The sequence below is a fragment of the Canis aureus genome, chromosome 20 (genome assembly GCF_053574225.1).
Source record: "Canis aureus isolate CA01 chromosome 20, VMU_Caureus_v.1.0, whole genome shotgun sequence".
Taxonomy (NCBI): domain Eukaryota; kingdom Metazoa; phylum Chordata; class Mammalia; order Carnivora; family Canidae; genus Canis; species Canis aureus.
In genome coordinates, this window is record NC_135630.1 from 20,962,453 (window position 1) to 20,983,438 (window position 20,986).

Sequence of the window (20,986 nt, forward strand, 5' to 3'; positions counted from 1 at the left end):
TGAGTTTGAGACGTCCAGGAAATATGCTAATATCAAATGATAAAGGAAGTCATTTTCTTATTTATTTCTGCCAACAAACTTTTCATGTAGAAATTAGTGTATTCATTTTAACAATATGAATATGAAGGTAACTTTTGCAAGGTTATGTAGCTAGGAAATGGAAGAGGCGAGACTTCAACTCCAGTTTAACTACAAGGTTATGTATTTACCTTAGGATATATTTCCATTTTGCAAATTAATTCTCTTAATGTCTTAAGTGTATTGTGTTGGGTTCCCTGATAATTCAGTGCAACTTGCTATATTAAAATCACATTATTTTGTTTATTGCACATATAAGACAATGATAAGGAAAATTCTTATAAGGAAGACTATTTGGGAATAGAATGCCAAAGCATTCTTTAACTGCTTTAAAGTCAGCTGCTCTCTTAAAAGGAACAACATAGTGCAGGGTTCTCTGCAGGACCAACCTTACTGTGCCGAAGGGAAGCTTTCACTTCAAAAAGTTTGTACGTAGTACAATACATATTTCTGGAAGAAAATAACAGTAAGGAATACAGAATGAAGGGAGGTAAATGTAAATCATTTTTAATTCTAGTTAAACAAAATATTATTTTTTATTGGGTTATAGTCTCAACTCATTAAATTATCATTTAATAATTTAAAACTATGGGAAGAATGAGGTAGAATTATTATACTTGTTCTGGTTTTGTTTTTTAGCAGTGTAACATTCAGGCCCACATACATGTGGTAGTGTGGTTGTAGCTCATTTTAAGCAGTAGACAGGAGTAGTTAGAGAGTTTCCAGATGTGCTAGTTTATAGCCACACAGTCAGTAAATAAAAATATAATGAGAGTGGAATGCTAATATTTTATCCAAAGAAAATTTGAAGATTTAAAGGGTTGCTTATTTTTTAAATGATAATAATAAAAAATAATAAATAAACCCTGCAGATTCAATTATTGCCATTTTGCCACAGTTGACCCATCCTTGGATTGCCATCAGGTAAGAATTTTTTAAAAGCAAAGGAAAAGTGATTTGTGAGCTGGAATAAAACTGTCAAACTTTCTTTCTTTTTTAGAATACTTTGATATTTTCCTGGTCCTTAGAACTTTGAAAAATTGAAAATAACATGGCATCTGGGATCCAAAAGCTGCCATATTTTTTCTGTTTCCTCGTGTCACCTACCAATTTGACTTTTAAATTAAAGCGCTGAATCTGTATTTTAAATCCTGTGTCAAAACTTCATTGTTGGAATACAGGATTAAATGGCAGATTCTGAAGCCTGATATCTCAAACTCACATTATCCCATAAAAATCGTTTATTTGTAATACCCAAAGTATGCAATCGAATTGAACATAAAATCACAGTCGCATGAGTCTTAATGACTTTAAAAGAATTTAGTCCATCTTCCTACACAATTTCTGATTGTTTTCTACATGATCTATATTAAGTGGTCCTCAGACACCTAACTGAATACTTCTTCAACAGCCTCAGACACACCAGTCTGTTTCAGGGCAACTCAAAAAAAAAAAAAAAAGACATAAAAATCTGTGCTTTGGGACAAAGTTCAATCAATTCTCTAATTTCCAGGACTGCCAACATGCTGAATCTCATTTAAACCTCCCATCATGCTCCCTAACACTATAATTAAAGCTCTGAATGACAAACTTCCAAATACCTTAGTTTTACTGATAATCTGAATTTCCATAACTCATAGCTCTCCTATCTCAATATTGGGTAGAATCAACACATACTTGGTCTTTTCATTTCTCAGCTAATAACATTAATCCTTCGTAGAAATCAGAGTTATACTTTTATTATTTGTCCTTACATTAAGAATCCCAGGCAGCCCGGGTGGTTCAGTGGTTTGGAGCCGCCTTCAGCCCAGGGCATGATCCTGGAGACTTGGGATCGAGTCCCACGTTGGGCTCCCTGCATGGAGCCTGCTTCTCCCCCTGCCTGTGTCTCTGCTTCTCTCTCTTTCTCTCTGTGTCTCATGAATAAATAAATAAAATCTTAAAAAAAAAAAAAAAAAAAAAAAAAGAATTCTAGGTCCCTAATCTTCCTCAGGCTCAAGGCTCATGGCTCCAGAAATTCCCACGGTCTGGCTCCCTTGATTCCTGCACAGTCTGTGCATTTAGAACGATGTTCTGTTGAATCTCCTTATGAATGTTCCTAGCAGGCTCATTCACTCATGTCTGTTAGAAGAAAACAATTTTAGCTCTATCATTTCAAGTTCTTTCTTTCTTTCTTTCTTTCTTTTTCTTTCTTTCTTTTCTTTCTTTCTTTCTTTCTTTCTTTCTTTCTTTCTTTCTTTTTTTCCTTTCTTTCTTCTTTCTCTTTCTTTCTTTCTTTCTTTCTTTCTTTCTTTCTTTCTTTCTTTCTTTCTTTCTTTCTTTCTTCTTTCTTTCTTTCTTTCCTTTCTTTCCTTTCTTCTTTCTCTCTTCCTAATGAAATGTCTCTTTATATTGCTATTTTGATGGAGAAACAGAACCACAAGTAGTGATTAAACTTGCTGGTCATTCCACAAAATATTCCTTAACTATGATTCGGCTGAACTACAGTTTTAAAAATCTGTGGTTTTTTTTGAATGGTGAAACACTTAATAAGAGTATATTCTTTAGAAGTTTGAAAAGAAAGCTCTGCTACAAATAAAAAGCTTTCTAAGGTAGTAAAGTATAAAATGAAATTTAATGTGAACTGCAATTTAAAAGTTGTTTTAACAAATGCATGTATACATCTTTTAATAAGAATATTTTTTAAAATATTTTATTCATTTATTCATGAGAGACAGAGAGAGAGAGGCAGAGACAAAGGCAGAGGGAGAGTCAGGCTCCCTGTGGGGAGCCTGATACTCTTAATGTTAAGGACAAATAATAAAAGTATAACTCCCTGTGGGGAGCCTAAATGCAAGCTCTGGCCCAGAAGTCTGAACCATACTCTGCCACATGGCTGTGTAATTCTGAGCAAATTATTTAACCATTCTGAGTTTGGGTTTACTGTAAGTAAAATCAAAATAATACATTAAGTCTTTGAGATGATAAAACTGATTTGTAGAAACAGGTTAATGTCTGTAAAACCTGGTATACTGCAGGACATAGATGGTCGTACATCAAAAAACAAACAAACAACAAAAACACAACATTCTCTTTCTCTTCACAGTATCTTCCACCCCCCTTGACTGCATATACACACAAAAATAATTTAAATTCTCAAAATTATGTGGTTGAAAATAGGCACTCTTGTCTACATGGTTACATTCCTTCTCTGCAGTGGCTTTTGACTTAGAATGTTCCAAAATACAAATCTTCTGATGGAGAACTTGTGGGCTGTGTCTGCCCACCCCAGATCACCCTGTACTGCACCCATAACTCTCACAATCACATCCTGCTTCCCATCTGGGGATGACTTCCATGTGACACACCTTCTGTGCAGCAATTTTTATAGTGACTGGTGCCTTAGCAAACTAGATTTTTGGTCCTGGTTTCTCCTCCCCCACTTTACTTCCACAAAGGCTATGTTTTCATGTGTGCCTAGAATTGATCACACATTTTCAATACTAACCGGAGAGGGAAGCTAAGACTGGGATGTTTTAGTAATAAAACCTTGGTTCTAAATACCTGACTACCAGTTTCTACTCAGTATTATCCTCTTTTCTTTCCAGGTGACTCTTGAAATACTGAATTGATATGAGCAGAATGGTAATGGCTGCATTTTTTACATGGGGATGCTTACCCTTTTGCCTACTAACCATGAAGCACAATACTGACTACACATATCATAAAACATGTTTCAGATCAAGTTTTATGTGGTTACCATATTCATCATTCCTCAGAATTTTATAGTTTGCATAAAATGTAACATGGTCATTCACACATATTAAAAAATATACAAAGAATATTGTTTTCTCTGTAGGCAATAGTCTCAGATAATTACACTCCCAAAAGTAAATAGCAAATAATATATGAGCCCCCTCAATAAACTCACAATTGTTCCTCTGTATCAGTATCCACACAGCTACATAAATATATATATTATAATCATAAATATATATAATTGTATATTTATGCACACACGTGCACACATAATTGTATATGATTTTAATCATTTGAGGTTTCAAGTGTGCCTTGGCTTAAAACAATTTCAACAAATTTTTAAACACTGTCAACATTATCATTATCAAATTCTTCAATACTTAAATAATAAGTTGTGAGTATTTTTTTAAAGTTTTATTTATTTATTTATTTATTTATTTATTTATTTATTTATTTGAAAGGGAAGGCAGAGAGAGGGAGAGAGAAGGATAGAGAAACCCAGGCAGACTTTTGGAGCCTGACGTGGGGTTTGATCTCCTGATCTTGAAATCACAACCTGAGCCAAAATCAACAGTCAGACATTTAACCAATTGTGCCACTCAGGTGTCCCACTCTGACTATCTTTATAACGAATGTCGCATAGTATAATGTTTCATAATTCATTAATACCTCTGGAAATCAATGATTAGTCCATTCATTCAATCATTTATTCAACAAATAATTAAGCAATATATACTTTCTTCAAGGTATAAAGTTTCTTTGACAAATTTTTAATTAATTCAATTTTGAATTAGAAGTTTCAGTGTTCACAGAGTCAGCATATGCAAAACAAAATAATGGTAAATCTTTTTTTAATAGATTGTTTTTGTACTACCCGCTATACAACTTTGCATGATTATTCTTTCCAGACATTAAAAGCTAACTAACGTGTACTGTTTTTCATTATTTCTATGGTAGTCCATTACACTGCCAACTCAATGAGAAATGCTGGGCTCTCACTGATACTCTTTTTTGGAGCTCTGTAGAGCTTCAAAAATGCCAATTACAAGGTCAGCCCGGGTGGCTCGGTGGTTTAGTGCCGCTTTCAGCCCAGGGCCTGATCCTGGAGACCCCGGATCGAGTCCCACATCAGGCTCTCTGTATGATGCCTGCTTCTCCCTCTGCCTGTGTCTCTGCCTCTCTCTCTGTCTCTATGAATAAATAAATAATCTTAAAAAAATATGCCAATTACAGCTACGTACAAAACCTAGGGACTAAGGAAGTGAAACCCTTGACCCACTCTATTATCTCCAGGACCAGTTAGAACCATTTGGATGTTTTCAAAGCTTAAGGTACTTGAAATGCCTCACAGCTCAAGTGGTAAAGTATCAGGTCATCCTCAAAGGTACTCAGATGGCTTACTTGGCAAGGATGCATTTTGTCTTATAGGAATAGAGCTCTGTTTGTAATGTACTCAAGCCCTTACCACTTACATATTTATACACAAATTTCACAAAGTGATATATGGGCTATAAATCATATATATACAATCAGAGCTCCAAGGATTAGTACATTTCAGCAAATATTTAATTTCATGGTAGACAAATATACTTTCATTTATTTATATTGTGAAGAGATTCTTCACAACCAGACAGGACTTACCTGAATCTGTAGCTGTGACCATCAAAACAAAGTGTGCCTTTGTTTCACGGTCCAAACTCTGTATTACTCGAAGTTCTCCACTAGCTGAGAGAGTAAAAGCATTGTCTTCATTACCACCAAATAGAACATATGAGAGTTTGCTATTAGAACCTTGATCATCGTCTCTTGCCACCACCTATAGGAGAGAACAAGACATGCTGGAATGTATGTAAAACTAACAAGGTCTACCACAGAGTGAAATATACCATTAAAAATAATGACATATAGTCTTATATTTAAAAAAATATTTAAAATATTTAAAAATATTTTTTAAAAATCCACAGACATGTTTTTAAGTTTCAAGCAAAAAATTTAAAAAATGATACAATGTGGTATATATATTTTTTCTTTTTTTGTAAAAATATGTTTAAAACCAAAGCATCGTGTTTTTGGAAGGTTTCCCAAAATTTATGACAGCGGTATCATCTAGGTAGTTGGATTTGTGAAAAGGGAAGCTGAGAATAATGTTTGTAACAAAGTTTTAAAACTTTAATATCATTTTATTTTCTCACTATGTTTAGATATTACTGCTACAGTGAAACAACTTTAAACACAAATATATAAATGTGAGAAATTGAGTACACATAAAAGAACATAATAGAAATGCAATATTTTAATCTATGAGTAAATCAATAGGTTCTTAGGTATAATTTTCATACAACTTTCCTTTTCAAGATTTGCTATATCTGCAGCCAAGCATTTATGGAAGGAATGAAGAAGAGGGAGGTGAAGCATGAACAGCGTAGGAGAGGGCAGATTATCAAATTAGAGGTCTTATAGTGAACACAATATTTGTTCAATTTAAATATACTGACCTGAAGAATTGTTCTGGGAAGTGTCCCTAAATTCTCAGGGACATTTACAGAATACGGAGATAGCTCAAACATGGGAACAAAATCATTAATATCCAGTAGAACAATGCTGACAGTGGTGGTATCAGTTCTGGGGGTACTGCCCCGATCTGTTGCCTGAACAGTTAAAGAGTAAGTAGGAGTTTTTTCCCTATCCAAAGGCTTAGCCACAGTGATGGCACCTGTGACAGAGTCGATCCGAAATTCCTGATTGGCATTACCATCAATGATGCCATAGCGAACCTGTCCATTTGTACCTTCATCTCCATCTGCTGCATATACTTGTATTATATCTGTCCCAGTAAGTGTGTTCTCATTAATCTCCACTTTATACAAGGCTTGCATAAAAACAGGGTTGTTATCATTGATGTCAAGTACCATAACTACAACCTCTGTAGACGAAGAGAGAGCTGGTTGACCTTTGTCTGTAGCCACCACTGTTAGAGTATAATTAGAAACCTCTTCTCTGTCCAGTTCTCCAGTGAGCCTCACTTCACCATCAATGGTCCCAATACTGAACTTGTTTCCCAAAGGGTTCAGCAGAGTGTACTCAATATAGCTGTTTGGGCCGCTGTCTGGGTCTGTGGCTTGAGCTTTGAAAACAATAGTATCAATAGGTGTGTTTTCAGGAATGTATGTCAATTTAGGGGAAAGAAATGCTGGTGGGTTATCATTTACATCCAACAAAATAATGGAGACGTGGGCAGTGCTTGTGAATCTGGAGGCCGGAAGCTGTGGCAGGTCATGCACCTGAACCACCAGGTTGTAGAAGGACTGACTTTCCCGATCCAAACTTTTAAGGACTTTCAGTACACCATTCTTGTCAACTGTAAACTGGCTGAGGCTATCACCTGAAGCAATGCTAAAAGCCAATTGGGAGTTGATGCCTGAAATGAAAGGGAAAAAAATTACATTTTCTTGAATGTGTGCTGTACAGAAACAAATCACACCAAAAATTCTGACATAAAACTTTGCATATTTGATATATGATGGCCCAAACACCCCTAATGGATGATTTAGCTGCAGTTAATTGTTTGGTAAGTAATACATCATGTAATTCTTTGCCTGTTAACTTTTGATGGGAAAAGATGTTTACAGTCTGGTAAATGAATGATCTATATACTGCTTGCTATTTGCTATGACATAGAAATGTTAAATTACAAAAATAATGAGGAGAAAAGTATTCCAGAGGGCGGATATTTTTCTACGCATTTCCATATTGTTATCACATAGTTCCTGAGGATTCAACATTAACAGTGCCACATTCTATACTGTTAGCCAAACATTTAGAACTTCAGTAATTTATTGAGGCTGACACCAATTTTCAGAGTAGGGCAATAAAATTTTCTGATGTATGGCATTAGTCATGGATGTTTTAAGTCTACTTTTACGTTTCTTGTCAAAACCAATAAATACTTTTTAATTCTTATTAAGCATCTGGCTAATGGCCTTTGTGAAAATAATTCTCTCTCAGATTTTATTATGTACATTTAATGTATTTTAAAAGTATTCTTTGAAGGAAATGTTAGCAGTAAAATTATACATAAAAGAATGCAAATATAAATGCTTACATTATTATTGGGCTATATTTAGATACTATTTTATCTATTTTCGTAGGATCGTGTGTCCCTTTTTAATTGTAATAAATAATATATAATTTCTCATCTCAGAAAATGATTGCAGAGAATATTCTAATAAAAGTGATGTGGAGAGTGGATTGGCCAATTGTTTTTAGTAAATAATTTAAAACCAAATAACAGATACACAGTGAAAACCAAAAGAAAACTCTGATTTCTTGCCACAGAATAGTGTTTTCTTCACTTGCGCATAATAACATGTACATTTTTATATCTTATCCTAAAGATGCTGGGACCCTGTAGGATATTATAAGTGTTGCTAAGAAACATTGTGCCTCTAGATAATTCTTTCTTAATAAAGATTTTATACTCTAAGATTTTATGCTAGGGAAAATCTGTTGCATTACATTAATTGCTTACAAACAGTTCCTGTATTTCTGAGGTGAATTTAAACTATTGAGGCATCAGGGATACCTGGCTGGCTCAGTCAGTAGAACGGGCCACTCTTGATCTCAATTTTGAGTTTGAGCCCAATGTTGGTTGTAGAGATTACTTAAAATCTTTTTTTAAAAAGTTTTAAGTAAACTGTTTATGTGTCAGAAATGATGTCCACTCTGTGACAAGGGTCTTCTAGAACGATTTAATCACTCTGCTTCTTTTTTCTTGCAAAAACTCTTTCTCAGGATTCTATGACTAGAGTTAGCCTTTACCTTTTCTTGAAGTTTGTCAGGTTCCTTACAGAGGCAAATTTGACTAGAGTAATGGAATTTTCTTTTCTCCTAGGTAAGGTTTGCCTCCTCTTTAAAAAAAAAAAAGCTAGAACTTCTCTTTTCCTGTGATTTTAAAGTCTTTATATAATATCCTTTGTCTGTATGTTGCTACAGAGAAGAAATATTTATGAAAATAATTTTCAGACACTGGCTTATTCACAAAAATTTTTCAGATGAACAAGGTTTGAGCAGATCTTTAAAAAGGTAAGAATCTCCCCTCATTATGAGCATGGCTTATAATCTTTATAGTTTATTTTAAACTATTCACAAGTGAACGAAGCCATGTAAAGTTCAGAATAATTAGTACTCTGAAGATCAGGAAAAATATGAATAAATAAAGCTAATGGAGGCCACAGGTCAATTTACCAGCAGGAGATAAGAGGATTTTAAGATCTGGATTGAAAAAGGTCAACAGCCTACTCCAACCCTTGACTTAAAATTCCACAGGAATGAGGAAAAAAAAAAGTTCCATCATCTGGTGCAAATAAAATTTCCATCAATTGGTGCAATTAATGGAGATTTTACATAGATAATTATATATATATATGTATATATTTTTTACAAAGATAATCTGTATATATATAATATTATATATATCCTTAGAAAGAAATTTAATTTAAACTATATAATATTATATATTATTATGCAAAAATATATTTTTAATATATTTAGGTCAAATTACTAAGGAAATTTTCTGCATTTTTTATGGCTAAATCCATCAGTAAATATTGAATTCCTATTCTTTGAGGCACAAATTCAGACCCAATTATTACTGAGAAAAAGTTATGAAAACATCTGGATAAAATAATACCAGCAAGCAGAGATATAAAATTTATTTCTGTGAAAGTATATAAAATCTTTCATGCCCAAGATCAAAAGAAATTAGAAAAACTGATAAAATTACACATGGTTACAAAGTGATAGCCTAGGACTTCTACATAAATCAATTGGAATGCAAGCAATTAAATCAAGGATCTGAACACCCTAGGTCCACAGTGTTTGCTGCTTCCTTGAGTAAATAACTAAATTTCAGAGGCAAAAAGAACATGATACCAAGACTTTATAGCCTCTTTGTAAACAGCAGAGCAGCCTCTTTTTTAAGGGAAAAGAGGTTAGTGGAGTAGGTTGGTGGGATAATAACTATTAAACTTAAGCAGACTTAGGAAAAAAGAAAACTTTGATTTTATATTCAAATTCAAAATGACAGATATACATATTAGATAACATTACAATGAACTCACAATAACAATCATCTTCCATAAACATAAAAATATAACAACTTTTGCACAGAATACTGCAACCCCATTGAAGCAACGGCTCTCATCTCAGGAACTTCATGTATCCTTACTGAAGCAATTACAGACCACAAAAGCCGCCTAAATTTACTTTACTGAAAAGAAAAGGACTTTTCATTTCTGACAAATCTAAGTGGCTTTGGGCATGTGCTCTACAGCTAGAAAATAGATGTGGATAGATAGAAACTCGAAATTCTCCCTAAACATTTGTAGTATCCTAAAAAATAGAGAGGTTAGACCATTTGTTTTTCTCTGTTCTTTGTATCAAATATTCACATCATGAAACAGTACATACATTATTTTAAAATTCTGTAATTTTACCCATAAGCATTGGGATTTGAATTTAGTGGGGTTTTATAGCCCACCAGGTCTTTAAACTTAGTTCATATTTCTAACCGCTTATGTTCAATGTTCTGAAAGTGGTTTGGTCACATGATTCTTTCTGGCAGTTTTATTGTTTGTGTGTGGTTCTATTGGGTTTTTTTTTTTTTAATTTCAATCTCAAGAATAATTTAGTTCCATGAAATATAGCACATAACTAAAGGTATAAGGTTCTGTTATGCAATGTGTGTATTTATTCATAGTCCATAAACGTTGTCTAATTATGCTACAATGAGCTAGCATTCGTCAACTTATCACACAACTGTAACACACAGAATTGCTTCAGACAGCATTCAGCTTTATAAGAGCAGTCACAACAAGGTCATCAAGTCACTGGAATATGAAACTCCTTTCATTTGAATGACCTGCAGTTGTACCAAGCATAGACAGGTTAACTTATTCAGCAATAATTACCATTGCATTATTCTCAAAACACTCTGTGATTCCAAATATTTTGAAGAACATACAAATTTATTTTTAGAATAACAACATAATAATTATCAAAGCCAGTATATTTCCATGAAGTTCAGTTTTTAATATTTGCCTCAATATGATACTTTTTAAACTAATACAAAGAAGCCTTGAAATTAATATATATACACTATTTATCTTGTGAAAATAATGAAGATATTTGACCTATGCTTATTAAAAGCTTCTGTAACCAAAATTTTACATTGAACTCTGAAAGAATCTATAGACAACAGAAAATATTAATTTTATTTTTACATAAATTTCTTCAGATGACAATATTTCCTCAATCAGGAACTTTTTGGTTCTTTTGATCAGAGATTATGATGAATTTGTTATTTTTTTTAAGTCTAAATAATACTGTTTGTGAACTACTTTGAGAACTATTCAGTGTGACCAAGTTGGCAATTTTAAGCAAACAAGGCTACCCTCGTACAGTCTTATCATTATCCTAGAATTTCAGAAAGAATAGGAAACATGTCCTATATTTTAGGTCAAGGTACAGGAAATTACACTGATAAAAGTATTCAAAACTAAAACAATGGAAAAATGTAGCTTGACACTTTTTACCCAACACAAACACAATCAAAGGGGAAAAATGCATGAAAAGTAAATTGAAGTCAATGGTTAATGTATGTCTATGCATGTGTTTGTGGAATATTCCAGCAAGTTTTTACAAAGTTTCTTATTTGCAGTTTTTCAATTCCCAATATTTGAAGGTATAGGATAAATAAAATTTAGTTCAGAGGAACACACAATCCTATGAAACAATGGTCTCTTTCTAATGCATAATAAATAAATCACAAAGAAACATGGCAGAAAATACTTCACTACAGAAAAGTCAGGACCAGTCTGACTGGTCAAAGGACAAATGAGATATTCATACCCAGGGAGCAGATAAACTAATTAATGTTATAATAGAGAAATCAACTCCCAAAATAGAGACTAAGCTCAATTGTATATAAAAGTCTAATTAGAGCCAATCACTGAGCTGGGCTGATGCACAGGAAAAAGAGTGAGCAATGTCTTAGGCCAAGACTGGTTACATACTTCATATGCTACACACGTCAGTTATTCTTTTTATTAACAATAGTAGTAGTACTAGTATTACAGATACATCTATTTTAGATATATTCTTGAAAACAATGTTAACTACTTGAACATAAAAGGGGGAAACCTAAAAATGCACTTAATGAATTCTAAAGAAAGTATTTCCAATTTTGTGTGTTGAAACATATATAAAATACTGTGCTTTTGCTTCTTGTATCTTTCTCGGGGACACTTGTAGACAATCCTGAAAGGAAACTTAAGTATAGAGGAGAATGTTGAGATAGAGTGGTATTCCAAAATTACTTTAATCATCCAAGTCAGTTAGAATCAGGAAATTCTAAATTAAGGTTGATATGTGTATGTCACTAGGCATATCCTCAGGCTAGAGGCTTATTTCCTTTTTAAAGTTCTGTCTCATGTTTTCTCAAGAGATAGGACATTTAACTCATCCAATAAAAGTGGAAACAAGGTATTAACTTTCCAAAGAGTTCAGTTAAAGACTGATAATCTTCACAATGTTATCTCTGGTGCTGTATTATCCGATATGTGTATTTACAAAACACGTCTTAGAAGAATGGCCAGGACAGTTATATTTTATTTTATTTTTTGAGAGTTCCATTTTAAAAGAAAGTTTGTCAAATGCTTTTGCAATAAATAAAATCAAACACATGTGAACTCTAGATTTAAGACAAAATCTCAATTTGATTATAGCATAATTTTTTTAAAGATTTTTTTTTATCCATTCATGAGAGAGAGAGATAGAGAGAGAGGGAGAGACACAGGCAGAGGGAGAAGCAGGCTCCATGTAGGGAGCCTGACATGGGACTCGATTCCAGGTCTCCAGGATCACGCCCTGGGCTAAAGGCAACCCTAAACCTCTGAGCCACCCGGGTTGCCCTGCTTATAGCATAAATTAAAGACATCTGAGACTGTCCTTTAAATCAAAGCATCAAACCTTGCTAGAATACTATTAGAACACTTCAGTCAGAAGTATAAAATTAATTGTGCATTCTTTAAGTATTTTTTAAGATGCTGGTTTTCTTTTGCTTCCAAATTTTATCCTTTCTATGTTAAAATAATATATGTAAACAAATATTTTTATTAATCTGACAGAAACCTAGTAAAAAACTCTTATGACTTCTACATTATTAAGCTGTGATACTATAAAAAAGGAACATACAGTTTATAGAATGGTAACAACACATACTGTGTAACTATTATAAATAAGAATTTAACTGAAAAAACAATTTTTTAATCCTCTATAGTTAAATCATAATTCTGCGCCTGTTTATGACAACCGAACACAGTAAATAAATATAATATAAATCTGAGGACATTTTAAATAAATTTTTAAGTATATAAAATAAAGTACGTACCATCATCTGCATCGGTAACATTAAACACAAGAACAGTAGATCCTAGAGGTAGATTCTCCATTAAAGATGTGCTATACGAATTTAAGCTGAAAATAGGTGGGTTATCATTTACATCTAGCACATTAAAATAAACCCTAATGGTTGTAAATTGTCCTCCACCATCTTCAGCTCGAACAGTGAGGATATAATATTGCTGTGCTTCATAATCTAATACTCGAGTCAAGTTAAAGACTCCAGTAACTGGATTCAGGAAAAATATGCCATCTTCATCATCTTCATTCACAATATATGTAATTTCTCCATTCACACCAGAGTCATCATCTGTAGCTAAAATAGCTGCTACCAAAGAACCTATCAAAAAATAAATTAATAGTCTAAAATTAATGGGATAAAGGTATTACTAAGAGACTATGTAAAGACACCAACAAATTTTATTTGTACAGTAAAATATATTAACTAGAGTCACTATGAAAATACGGTGAATACGACATTCTGCAGATTTCTACATTAACACTGATACCAACCTTCCCAAATATTAACAAAATATATAGCATATTAAACACTCAGTAAATTTTATGTTGCAATGTAAAAGTTCTGGAGAAATAATACTACTTCTGACACTATTTTTCTGCCTGGCACTACCAATTTATGAACATATTGGTGATCACAGTGAACATATATTCGGCCCACTGCTAGTATCAGGAAGTAGGGGTTCCACGCAAAAATGCAGACTTATGCTCAGGGGATATCACCTGATAGCTCATATGGTCATTGCTATAATTAAGGCAGAAATAAATGTGATGATAATTTCATGAAGGACATGCACAACTTATGTTGGGGACTGAAATGAAAACTGCAGTGAGAAGTAGTCTATAAATATTTAATTTCTTTGTCAAATGAGTTTCTGTAACATATGTCTTATTACGCAAAATCATTCCAAATGTAATTCGGAATAAAATTTAAATCTTAGATAAGAATTTCCAATAATGGAAATGAAGCACACACACACCAGAAATATGGATATTTAGTACTCAAACTCAACAATCACAACATAATATGTTCAGAGAGGCAAGCTGACAATTCAGGATTGAGATTCTACTAACACTTATTGAGTACATGCTCATTCCCAAGCCCCATGTCAGCACACTATGACATATTCTCTAAATTAATCTTTACCCTAATTCTAACAGGAATTATTGTTTCCATTTTACAGAAGGTAAAATTGAAGCTAAGAGGAATGAATTACTTTCCCTGGGCCACACAGGTTCTAAGTGTCAGAGCTAGTATATTCACAGATTTTCATGTGCTTTTCTTTTTGTTTTGTATACATAACACTATAATCATATATACATTTTTATAATATCTATTTATTTTAAATCTTTGTAACCAATTAAAATATGTTAAAAATAAAGGTGCAGTCCTGTCTTGCAAATGCCTTTCTGAAGTACACTAATTCAGAATGGATGCAGAGGTAGCAAAGTACAATATATTATGTGACCAGTTTTTTCAGAAGTCGGCATTTAGAGATCACATTAACACATAAAATGTTTAAATGGGCTGTAAAATATCACAGAGTATAAATTGGAAAAACAAAGTATCAAAACTGTTGTTGCCAGAAAAATGAACTCATCACAAATACTTATCAGAAACAGAAATACTTAAAGTGTAATCAGTAATCAGATGAATTGCTAACCTCATTTGTTCTCAAAAGTAGCAATTTGTTTGGGAATTGTATGAAAGATGGTTGATTAACAGACAAAACTATCAAGCACATATATTTTTATACCTAGCAGCATATGGTAAAAACTAGTCACTAATTAAAAGCAGTCAAAAACACACAGTCCATAATTGTAGTCAAAGTGATCTTTGCAAAATATACTTAAGGTGTGTTCCACCTACCTGGGGTTGTATCTTCTGGGATGTCAAAAGAGTACACAGGCCTGGAGAACTTGGGTGTGTGGTCATTCACATCACTGACAGTGATATTAATTCTCATATCTGAGGATTGAAGACCATCATCTGCCCGAACCAGCAAAGAATATTTGGAACGGCGTTCCCTGTCCAACCGTTTGGTTGCTATCAGATCTCCAGATTCAGGGTCAATGCGGAAACTGTCATCAGCTCCACTAATGATGGTGTATGTGACCAGAGCATTTGCCCCCTGAGAAAAGACCCATAATTGAATAGAACAGTACGAGTATTCCTTATGTTGAGTATATCTGACAAGGTGAGGCTTTTGGCTTTACTTTATAAGTATTAAAAGATTTCAAGAGATAACCAAAGTAGTACATTACAGTCTTTCATCACTCATCCGTTAAATAAGGTAGAAAATCGCAGCTGTCAGTATTAGCTATATATTTTTTTAAACTCATAAAATATACACATAGAAAGGAGTCAAGTTGTCGCTATCGAAAATGCAAATGACACTGACTACTATTAACGACATAGCCAGAAGATTTGCCATGGGCTGGCTCAGTGCCAGGCACTGTGACAACACTATGCATGTATCATCTCACTTCAAGTCACAACTCCGTGAGGTGCCATTTCACCAATGAAGATGCTGGGTTCTGAGATGCTAGTTAACTCACACATTGTCACACTGCAAGTGTTAGTGTGGATTTCAAACCCACATCCTCCTAACTTTGAGCTCATGGTCTTTCTGATTCAGCATGAGAAGGTAATTAAATGAGGCAACTGCTAAATGGAGAAGGCTTCCAATAAGCACCATAAGAACCAAGAAGAGAAATTGTTTTGAGTTGATTTCTTTAGGGAAGATAATAAAGGAGGGTATGTATGGAACTGAATTGGGGTTTGTAGTTTTGTTTTTTTTTTGTTGTTTTGTTTTGTTTTTTTAAGCAAAGACTGAGGAAACATTTGAGTTTAAACAGAAGTACAGAGGAAAAGAGAATTATATGTTTGGTTTACTCACTGTTAAACAGTCTGTTAGAGTGGAGAGTTTAAATGATTAGTAGAAGAAGGTCAAACTAAAATGTTAGGTTATTGGTATATTTTTGAGAATCTCAACTGCAACACAAACCGCCTTGAATTTTATGTCCAAGAAAACACTAATCTTGTTTTAACTGGAAGCAATCCTTCAAGGCTCTCAATAACGTACGAGTAACTAGAATGGGGAGAGCCCAAAGAAAGGAGAGAGTGAGTAGGGTTTGGTCCCAAGAGGCTAGGGCTTCATTTCCTCCAGGTGAACCTTTCTACAATCTGTATTCTTTGTAGGTTCCAAGTCCATGATCTATAAAATGAAACCAGGGATTTCTTCTGTTCTCTTAGATCTTTGAGCTCTGGCCCTCAAAACATTGAAGTCTAAAATAGAAAGTTGACAGAGCACACAGAAAGGTTGAGAAAAAACAGAAAAAGTCCAAAAAAAAAATTAAGAAGAATTAAAAGTAAAGAACCCATCTGGATTAGATGACGGGGAATGCTAACCTCATAATATTTTGATATACATTATATATATTTCATTTTAAAATATATTTGATAAGATAGTATTTCAAAATAAATTGCATATCAAATATAAACTTGATAGTCCAATGTTGAAACTGCAAGCAATTTGATTTAGATATTTTTTTATTATTTATTTATTCATGAGGGACACAGAGAGAGAAGCAAAGACATAGGCTGAGGGAAAAGCAGGCTCCCTGTGGGGAGCCCGATGTGGAACTGGATCTTGGGCTGGGATCCCGGGATCATGCCCTGAGCCAAAGCAGACGCTCAACCGCTGAGCCACCCAGGCGTCCCTAGGTATTTCTTAATTATGTATATTATAATTAAAATATTGAGTTAAATATTATACACTGCACTGGTTGAGATCTGATGCTTTTGGGGTTGAATCTCTGCTCTGCCACTTGTTAATTGTGTGTCTTTGGGCCTCATACTTAGCCTTTATGAGCTGATGTTTCTTTATCTGGATGATCACGGCAATGACATTTGGGCTGTTGTGAAGATTAAATGAGTTCATACATGTAAAAAACCTAGAATGATCCTTCAGAAAGTGTATTACAACAATGGCTGATATTTTTATTCTTGTTTTTATGTAATGGTTTAAGTGCATTTGATGACAGATGTCTGTAGATGAATAAATCAAAATACAACTGAGTTGCTATATATCACAGGGAAAATATGTTTTCTGATTTCCTATTATATGTAATTGTTGCATTTGACACTGAGGTATAATTAGTGTTGAGTCACTGACTTCAAAAAATTACTTTTTGATTTAAATATGCTTACATAAAATAAATATGCTTTTTACCATTATTAACCTCTAAGAGATTTATCAAAATATCCAGGCTAAGAACTCTCAAGAAAGAGATTGGGAAGAACATAAAGGTAGGATAGGTAGGACTATATAAGGCTGGTATGCCAGGATATTATGGCACCCATGATTTCCACACATCTTTTCCTTCAGAGATTATTTTATCCTTCATAATCAAACACATAAGGGTATGATTTCAGTCGAGGGCAAAAATACTTTTTTCAAAATATATGTTTAGTGGCATTTGCTCTATTTTTGTACTGCATTCTCCAAGCCAATCTTAAAATTTAGTAAAATGAATGCCTCAAAGCGCCTTTTAATTTAGTAATGGAATAGCTGAGTTTAACACAATACCACATGTATCTTGTATATTCAGGTGTACATGGAGTAGCTAACATATTTATTGTAATGATATGGTTTAACAAAAACATTCAATAAGAATTTTAGACTTCTAATCTGACCACATTCTGTAATATTTATTCTGTTTAACTAAGAGTTCCATTATTCTAGTAAAGCAATCCAGGTATGAAAACAGCTACATTCAATTCTGACCTATTAAAATGGCAAGTATTTGGAAATTAGGGGAAAGCAAAGAAACAAAAACATATAAAGCTGTTACACACACAGTTTGAAATTTAGAGATGTCCTGTCTACAAAATAACTGTCATAATTAATTCTCCTAAAGTTATGATAATTCTTTTGAACAGAAGCAAAGGCATCAAGTTATGTTGATAAAACAATCTTTTTATATTTAAAATCAGCTGATGCAGTGAATTAATAGTTCTAGTGAATGTCTGAAAATGTCTGGCCAAGAGTAATGATTTAATTAGGTCTTTTGAAAAGTCTATTTATTCAATATCCAAAATATGCAGTATCAGCAATACCACAAGAAACAACTATCATATTACAGCTGCAGTGCGGTGGAAATAATGCTGGTTAAAAATATTCTACTCTCCTGAGGAACCACAGAGACAAAAGTACGTGGAAGGAATTCTAAAAGTAAATAGCTATAAATTGCAAATGCATTTTATAACCTTAAGTAGTATTTTCAAAAACAAGTATGGCACCATGAAACAAAGCTTGAGTATCCTGGCCCATTACAAGCATAATAATTCTGTTTAGAAAAGGAAACAAGAGACTGACAAAGTCATGTGCTTCTGAAAGATGTATATCTTGATCCAACATATGTTTCAAATGATATTTAAATTAAGTTCAACGTGTACATGTTGCTTCCTAAAACTGATTCCTTTACCCTGGCATTATTCTCCAGGGCCATACTAGAGTTTCTCTAAAATACTAATACTTTTAAATTTGATTTAGTAATTAAGGAAAAGTGTATAAATAATAAAGAATGTAGCAATACATAGTTTGCTAATGATGCACATATTTATTAGTGTTTCAAAAATTCTATTAATTTTTTAAAACCAGTCCGCTGGGTAGTTGTTAGTTGTTGGACAGTTTAATGCTGACTACAAAGTTAAAAAAAACAAAAACAAAAAACAAAAAAAAACCAACAACAACAACAACAAAAAAACCAAACCTCTTACATTCAATATTGAGTCTTATTCAAACTAGATGAAGAAAGAAAACATTCATGACTTGGTAAGACAGAAAACATTCAAATTCAACTAAAAGCGGCACCTGGGAGGCTCAGTCCATTAAGTATCTGACTCTTGATTTCAGCTCAGGTCATGATCTTAAGGTCGTAAGATCAAGTCCCACATTGGCTCTGGCCTGGGCTTGGAGCCTGCTTGAGGTTCTCCCTCTCCCTCTCCTTTTGCCCCTCCCCCATCTCTCTCTAAAATTAAAAAAAATCAACTAAAGTAAAAAGCTGAGGATAAAGTAGAAAATAGGATGAAGTTTTATCTAATAGCATTAATATTAATTTATTGCAAACTACTCAAAAAATGAAACAGCCAATGATTCTGAATGCCATAGAGAGCCGAGGTGTCCATGCTGTTTGTCATAGAGCCAAAGAAATGTTGCTTCTTCATGGCATGAATTGAAAAGCTACAAAAATTTCAAGATAAAATATATTTGAGAAGGAAAGCAACCTCAGTAGCTTCATCTTTAAATAAATAATAGTTCAGAAGCAATTTTATGAAATTTTTAAGTTGTAGATAAACTTATTTCCTCTTTCCCATCCCATCCTGCCTACACGCCCCCTCCTTCAATAGATCTGATTACAAAGTATTTGGTGATTTTTACGTTTATACTCTGCCCAAATTGTCAGCATCACTACATCTCTCTGAATTTCATACAACCCTCCCTTCATTTCCCTGACCTTTTTCCTCTGTACTACCTTTCACTTTCCTGCCCCTTTAATTCCACACTTTGTCTCCCCTTAACGCATATCTTGCATGTCCTAGATATCACCATCTTACATTTCACTACAAGACCCAGTGTTCATCACAGCAAGTGTCCGCCTTAATCTCTATCATCTATTTCACCCATTCTACTCACTCCCTTCCCTCTGGTAACCACCAGTTTGTTCTCTATAGTTAAGAGTTGTTTCTTGGTTTTCCTTTCTCTTTCTTTCATCTATGATCATTTGTTTTGTTTCTTAAATTCTACATATGAGTAAAAAAAATCCTGTGGTACTTGTATTTCTCTGAATGACTATTTTGCTTAGTATAATAATACTCTCTAGCTCTATCCATGTCATTGCAAATGGCGAGACTTCATTATTTTTTATGGCTGATATGTTATATCATAATATAAATAATATTATATTATTATAATATATTATATATATTTATATATAATAAATATATATAATATATAATTTATATTATAATATAAATAATTATATTATTATATTATATTATATTATATATATTATATTATATTATATTATATTATATTATATTATATTATAGTGTGTATACACACACACACACACACACACCACATACCACATCTTTTTTATCCATTCATTAGTTGATGGATATTTGGGCTCTTTTCATGATTTGGCTATTTTTGATAATGGTGCTGTAAACATTGTGGTGCATGTATCACTTCAAAATAGTATTTTTGTATTCTTTTAGTAAATAACTAAAAGTACAAATGCTGGATCATAGGTTAACTAATTTTCTAAATGAGAGTTAATCAATGTTTGTGACTTGAGCTATCCAAATATACATTATCAATGATGAGCTTTAAGAAAACAAAGTATTTCCTAAGTAATAACTGATATCTCCTATCAATAATAATAAAAGTAGTCACATAACCTTTAATAACAGCTAGAATTTGGAAAAAAAAAACTAAATTGTTAAAAAAAAAGATAGCAGGCCCAAAACAGAGTCCCTTATGCTAAGCTCCATGTCAACAAACCAAGATAATACATAATCTAATTGCAGTTTGAAATCTGGGAATGTAACTTTTAACCAGTCAACATAGAAATTCTTGGTCAGCACTAGGTAGGTAATCCAGCCAAGAGGCCCTTTCTGTTCTCC

At 33.3% G+C, this 20,986-nt stretch overlaps 1 protein-coding gene across 1 annotated transcript in view; it reads right to left on the bottom strand.

The window, feature by feature from the left end:
* Positions 1 to 20,986, bottom strand: part of FAT4 (FAT atypical cadherin 4) — a 177,006-nt gene that overhangs the window by 71,445 nt on the left and 84,575 nt on the right. Inside the window, exons 3-6 of the mRNA XM_077861111.1 lie at positions 15,164 to 15,425; positions 13,265 to 13,615; positions 6,312 to 7,234; positions 5,458 to 5,632 (exon numbers count right to left, since the gene is read on the bottom strand). Coding sequence (XP_077717237.1) covers positions 5,458 to 5,632; positions 6,312 to 7,234; positions 13,265 to 13,615; positions 15,164 to 15,425 — 1,711 coding nt within the window. The remainder of the gene's footprint in view (positions 1 to 5,457; positions 5,633 to 6,311; positions 7,235 to 13,264; positions 13,616 to 15,163; positions 15,426 to 20,986) is intronic.